General features: G+C 41.7%; 1 protein-coding gene across 1 annotated transcript in view; it reads right to left on the bottom strand.

The window, feature by feature from the left end:
• Positions 1–289: 289 nt before the first annotated feature.
• BUB3 (BUB3 mitotic checkpoint protein) overlaps positions 290–6,920 on the bottom strand; it is a 10,559-nt gene continuing 3,928 nt past the window's right edge. The window contains exons 4-8 of the mRNA XM_010143570.1: positions 6,855–6,904; positions 5,516–5,667; positions 2,381–2,539; positions 850–1,027; positions 290–510 (exon numbers count right to left, since the gene is read on the bottom strand). Coding sequence (XP_010141872.1) covers positions 290–510; positions 850–1,027; positions 2,381–2,539; positions 5,516–5,667; positions 6,855–6,904 — 760 coding nt within the window. The remainder of the gene's footprint in view (positions 511–849; positions 1,028–2,380; positions 2,540–5,515; positions 5,668–6,854; positions 6,905–6,920) is intronic.

Below are 6,920 nucleotides of genomic sequence, written 5' to 3'. Positions count from 1 at the left end.
TTGAAGCAATGAGCTAGCAATAACTCCACAGCTCCACATAATAGCACCTATTCAACAAGGACGAGAGGTTGACATTCTTCTCCTACTAAACAACCAGGCACAATTTTATCCATCAGCCGTCTATCAACCTACGGATATTGAAAGCTTGGGCGAACAAGATAAAATCAAAACCAACCCTACTGTCAAGCTGCGCTATCTCCTGGCATCAACAACACTATTCATGGATTTAGGAAAATTAATAAATCTGGGTACGAACGCCGTGAAAGCCTCGGATACCAGGGCGGCGTACTCACTTGGGTTTTGTTTCAGCGTCTGTCACTTGGCGAATGTAGATCCCATCTTCGGGGTGCTCAATGTCATCCATTTCGTACATATAGGAAGAAGCTATGGCAAGGGTGGTGCCGTCATTGCTGAAGGCCAGGGACGCTATGCTGGTGGGGTAGCGATGGAACTGACACAGCCGCTTTTTATTGAACGGATCCCAAATATTCACAAATCCATCGGAACCGCCTGAAAAGTAGTTTTTAAGAACCGTTGGTAAATTATAATTGGGAGCAGGGCAAGACTGAAGAGATACAGCGAAGGAAAGGGGGGGGAAAAAAAGAAGAGAGAGAAAACTACCTGGAAATACTTTGTTGGTAAAAACACAGTTACACAATTTGGTAAAGGGCAGAGTGAGCGTTTCCCAAAATCCCCGTTAAAGCACTTAACTCTCACTGCATCAAATAATTTCACATTTCTGCTCATCGCAAAAATTAAGATTTAAATGCTTAAAAGTAAGGGCATACGGCCCGTTTAAACCAAAACTAAGGGAACTGATGCAAGGGTTACAAGGAACCGGGTCTCTACCTGTGGCAAACGTGTTGTGGACGTTATGGAAAGAAATGGCATTAACTGGATAAATCTGCTCAATGTTATTCTCCTTCAAACGGTGACATTTGAACGCGTACTTCTTCTTCTGGATTTCTGGACTTGGATCCAAATACTCCACTGCAACACGACCTTCGATAGAACTTAGAACATAACCCTACCACAAAAACATGGAGATAGGCATTTTAGGAGTTTACAGAGACAAGACTGCAAGACAATTTATCTTGTACCCCTCTAAATTCAAATAAATGAAATGGAAACAGCCTTAAACTCTGTACAAGCAGAATTTGGCTGTTACCATAGAGCCCTGGCATCATCCTCCAAATCCGCTTGTAAGAAAGAAGGAATGAAGAAGAAACCTTTCTGAGAGAGACTCCTGTTGCACCATAGTTTTAAGCTGTCAGTGAGACTTTTAACGACCCCCAGAGGGCCAAACTCAAGTTGATTTGGGGAAAAAAAAAAAAAGTTAGGAGTTAAGAACCCCTTGTATTTGCTCACCTGTCCTCCGGGGCTGAAATATCTGAAATATTAGAGATACTCATGGGACTATTTAGTTTCAGAATTACATTATTTTAAAATTACTTCAGAGCTTTATACAAGCAACTAAACACTCAAGCTGAAATCATTATTTTCAGTGAAACATTCACTTAACAGCTTAATTACAGTCCTGACTTAGGGATTTATTTTAACTTCTGAGTTAAGCCCTTAAGAGATCTTTGCAGAAACAGGATTTTGATGGTACCTAGCTACAGCAAGGGTCTGTAAAATCCATAGTGTGAATCGGGAGATCAGCTTGGTTTACTACAACTAGTTTAAAAAAAATGGAGAAAGCGCTCATGCCAGCTCGAGGACAAATAACTAGGTCTTTTAATTCCTGTGCATAAGGGAAAATCCCCTTCCAAATTAGTCTGGTGGAAGAAGCTAACCTTCCTGCTTTACTTTGGAAAGAGAAATACCACAGATACATGATGTTAACCCACCCGGAACAGCTGAATGAGCATCTAAGTTGTACAATTCCTCCGAGATAATGGATTGGGCATTCTTGAGTGCATGGCACAGAGTTGAAAAAAACCACAGAAAAATGTATAAACGACATTCAGGTGGTTTCAACCCTGCCCCTGTGCGCAGCCTACTGGAGAACCCAGGGCTACAATGCATAAAAGCTGCTGAGCAACCACCAGTTTTATCTCCCTCTCTTCTACCACAGCTTTGTGGGGGGAGTCGGTTTGGGTTTTAATTACGTGTCAGCATTGTGATATTAAATAGTTTATTTTAAAAACAGGAAACAACGAAAACATAATATGCTGGTAAGGAAGTGGCAAACACGCTATTAATCTGGAACAGAAGCTTCAACACCTTTATTTTCTCCTCCCTCTGAGACTGATCATGAAACTTTGAAGATCAGAATTTTTTTTAAACAAAAAAAAGATGCAGAAAACTTGAATAATAAACCACCACTTTCCCTGAAGAATACTCAGCAGAAATAGGATGACTGACACAGTTTCCATACCTGTTTATTCGGAAACGCTCTGATACAGCGGGTCTGGTATTTCAGACTTGATTCTCTTCGCTGCTGAACGTAGCCCATGTTCCGCAAATCCCACACCAGCACCCTCCGACCCGCCGTCCCCACAATCAGTCTGTCTCCAGACACAGAGAGCGTGTAGACCTGTTAAAAAAAAAAAACCACCAAAAATACAATATTTAACACTGATTAGCCTGGATATCCACCATTCATGGGACAAAATAAAACATCAGCAATGTGCAGTAATGAACAGGCAACATCTACAACAAGTCTATAGCTACAGAACTCCCCAGTAGCTCAGATTTGGGATAAAGTCCAGCAGAGTGTAGCTGGTTAGAGCCAAGACGCTGACGCAGCATGTCAAAAGCTCACCCTTAATTCTGCACCCTAGCACAGAGCTGAAAAATTAAGCCCAACGCAGTCCCACACTACATGTAACTAATTTAGAAAAAAGTAAAATCAAATTTAATACGCGCTTGAGTAATTCTGAATTTCAAGCACATCTGTTCAGTTGCCAGCCTCCAGACCTCAGTGGCATCTCCATCTTCCACACGTCAGATTTCTTCCTTTTGCTGCTATTACCCATGTTCTAAATACTACACGTGGACAAAACTACTTACATGTAATTCAAAAGGGAAATCAGTATTATTTGAGTTTTCCTCAAAAATTATTTCAAGCATTGAACTTATCAGGTATTTCAAGGCAAAAGAACAACAGGTACAAAGCAACAGGGGTAGAAAGAGGCCATGGATGTTGGAAATCAGCTCTGCTCGCTCTGTACAGCTTCCACTCCCCACAGCCCAGTCGTGATCCTGCAGTTTAGTGCTGCAGTAGCACAACACACATTTTCTTCTCAGTTTTCCTCCCCTTGGTAATCACGCGTTTTTCTTTTTTAACCCGAATTCTTCAAATTGAGCTTCGCATTAATAAAGGAAAACAAAATGCCAAGAAATCGTTAAAAAAAAAAGTAACTAGTACTTTGCATACTTTAATAAAACTAAGAGAAATTGCAGGGAAGAATACGTTTGACATCATTAAAAAAAAATCTATGGCTTGGAATTTCTACTCCAAAAATTGGCTCAGAGGTTCTAATTTTTGTTTAGAAAATTTCTCCTTAAAACATGCAGCACACAAATCATTCTGTTTCCATTAGCTGGGACGCAGTTCATCTGGAAATACTATAAAAAAGAAAAAGAAAACAGGCTCAGTCAAAAATCCGTGTGCTGTCAAACAAATGACACAAGGTGTTGATACACAAGATGGAACCCAGCTCCCCGTAGCTGTCCTGGCACCGAGCTGCTAACGGCAGCAAAAGGAACGAGCTTTTCCAAAGTGATCTAGTGCAGCTAAACAGGTAGGGAACAGGTATCTCCTGTACCTCAGATCAAGAATCCAAAGTCGAAGAGATCTGGTATCCTGCCAGAAGGATTCACTTCACTTGTGGCACATGCTTGTACCACATCACTTAAGCACCTACTTCCGCTTCCCGGTTCCCTGACAAAAGCCCAGTAAAGCTGCTGGTTCTGGCAAGACTGCGCTGGAATATCAGGTCAAACAACTTTTCATTTGCTATAAACATTTCTGGAGAAATTAAGTTTTCAAAAAGTTAACTTCTGATAAAAAAAGCGGACAAGTGTGTCTGTAGAGCAATAAGGAACGTCCTCTCCCCAGCCCACGCTCATGCTCTAAAATGGGGCTATTGAACTTCCCTCTGAAGTTGGGAAATGTCTGAAATGTTCACACAGGAGTTGCCTAAAATTTGTGATTCTCCCAACAGCCAAATCCCACTTACATATAAAAAGAGCAAGAAAACTTGGAGCCAACAGTAGTTACAGCCTTTAAGAAGACAGTTTTCCAAACCCCCCTTCACTACTGATGTGAAAATCGATCCCAAAATATTCATAAACGTTACATAAAATGTGTTTGTATACACATATGGAGACAAAGGCATGAAGAACATTAAATATCTTAAATCTTTACAAGCTGATGTCACACCTGTACCGTGAGTATTCTTTCTGCAGCACAGAACCATAACTCACGTGAAACCACTGTCATGCAGTGGAGTAGGTGGACACATTTATCAAAGGCAGCATTAAAAAAATGACATAATGAACCTCGCTGAACCAATAAGCAGCTTGATTCACTGTGGCTGTCCATTATATGATATTCTGTCAGCAATTTATCACAGTTCTTTACATGCTACATACAACTATAAATCACAACTAGAAATAATGCAATTACTTCGTTCTGAACAAAGGTCCTGGCCAGCAAGTTCAGCAACGCTGTAACAGAAGTAACAGCTGTTTAGGCGCAACGGGGAACGCAACAATGGCTCACAACTGACTTAGCAATAGGATGTGACAGAGCTAAATGGAATTTTAAAAAGGTATAGGCAAATACTCGTATGTAAAACGATCCAGCAACCCACCCTGTGGCTGAAGTCTATGAGGAAAAAAAAAAAAAAAAAATCACTGCTCTGTAATTCTTCCAACGTCACTGTCGTAAGCAGAATAAAGATTACGACACCATTAGAGAAAAGTTTAAGACACTACATTTTACCCTATTTCTCCTGGATTTTAGTGTTAGCAGGTCTGAATTTACCAAGTGTTAGTACAGTGACAGGGGAATTACAACACAAGTGATCCGGGTCAATCTTTTAATTCAAGTGAAAAACCACAGTGTTATTTCAGGCAGCGTAACTGGCCTCCTGCTACCCCTCCGTGCACACTGCAGGACTACTGGACCCTGCGACTGCCGGCATCTGACACACCCAGCAGTCTTTAAGGAAATCGATAGTGCACGTTACGATTAAGCCGAGGATTAGGAACAGTGGCATCCATTTCACTGGCTGGTTTTGTTGGGTTTTCCCTCCTCAGGTTTGTTTCATGTTGTAAGAATTCAGTCCACAGCGAGCGCTAAGAATTAAGTTCTGCTCTTATTGACGGCAGCTCAAAGCCTTAACCTAAATCACGATATATTGTGAATATCACTAGTTTAAAATGCAACATTTCCACAGCTCAAACACACCTTTTAAAATCCAGTTCCATTTCGGACAGTGTCCTGCGCGGTGATGTTTAACCGCTCGCTGGATGCGTTATTTCACACACCACCAGTACGTACCTTTTCGGGCTGAGAGAAGGTTCCTGCATTACAGGGAGTTCTGGGATCCCACAGTTTAACTGTCTGATCCCAGCTTCCAGTCACCATGACGTTTACTTCTGGGCAATATTCGACACACCTGATAGGAGCATCATGGGCACCCACAAGGTTTTCTGTAAGAAAACACAATATATTGTAACTTTACTGGCCCTACAGTCAGAACGTGTTGAATAAATAAAAATGACAGGCTACTCTGGTACAAACCCACTGTTTTCTGACACTCCCAGGGGTGTATTGACATGCCAGGAGCCCCTTTAAAGGAAGCATAACTTTTGCAAAGATCGGGGTTGTTAAATTTAAACACGTCTCCTGAGGTTGTGAAAGGGAGTTTAAGAATTTTAGGCAGCCACAGCGAGATATTTGACGGTATAAAGTGTTCTGCACCAAACCGTATCACTGCCTCTGATGAGGACACTAAGACAGAAAGCACCTGCAAGGGCGAATAAATTATTATTACGACAAAGAAAAGAATTTTACATATTAATAAAAATATTAATATAAACACTTCTAGCAAGTCATCTGTTACAGAATTCTTTGATTTTTTTTTCATAACATTACCGCACACACAATTGTTGAGCCCTGGCTATTGGCTGCTTCTGGTGAGCACATTCGCCTCAGGCTGAGATTCGTCTTTCTCTTTAACACACACAAAAGTTAGACAAATCAACTGCATATTTTGCAGCAATGAGGCGCTGGAGCTTTTACTTTCAAGCTATGTTTTGTCAGAAAAAAGTGCAGTTTAAGGCCACGATGTCTGACAAAGCAAAAGCTTTACACACATCCTGCCATACATGGGAGAGGTCACTCTAAATATGGCTAAACCACAAGCCTTTGATAAATAACACGGTCAGTTTTAGTCCAGCTTACCTAGTTCCCTCTCACCGAGGGACAGCGGCCTATGGCAGAGCCAGATTATCATCAGAAATCTGACTCAAGGTGTCCTACAAGTGTTTACCAAACTGCCTGGCACACTTCCACGCTAATAAAAAAGAAATACAGATGTAAACTTCATCACAAGAAAAGTTTAAACTCTCAGTTTGGGAGCGACGGATTTGGCCCTTTGTTCAAGGTGCTACAGCACAACCTTCAGGTACAGAGATAAACGCTGTCTTGTTCGATGCCTCGGTGATCAGCGAGGGCTGCCTAGCAGAGGAGGCTGCTGTGCTCTGACAACTTAAATCAAGAGGGGCTACTAGTAAAGCAACATCTAAAAAACCTGAAACCTCCTCCACTCCGGCGAGTCCAGAGAGCTGAAGCTTAGGCCAGGTGTTGAGGCCACCTACAGAATCGGTCTGCTTACCTTGGTCCGTGTTCAAATCGTGCATTTTCAGTTGCTGATCCAACCCTCCACTCCAGGCATGGGTAG

The sequence above is a fragment of the Buceros rhinoceros genome, unplaced genomic scaffold (assembly GCF_000710305.1).
Source record: "Buceros rhinoceros silvestris isolate BGI_N320 unplaced genomic scaffold, ASM71030v1 scaffold3269, whole genome shotgun sequence".
NCBI lineage: Eukaryota > Metazoa > Chordata > Aves > Bucerotiformes > Bucerotidae > Buceros > Buceros rhinoceros.
The sequence above is the reverse complement of the archived record's forward strand: the minus strand, read 5'-3'. Positions and strand labels throughout refer to the sequence as shown.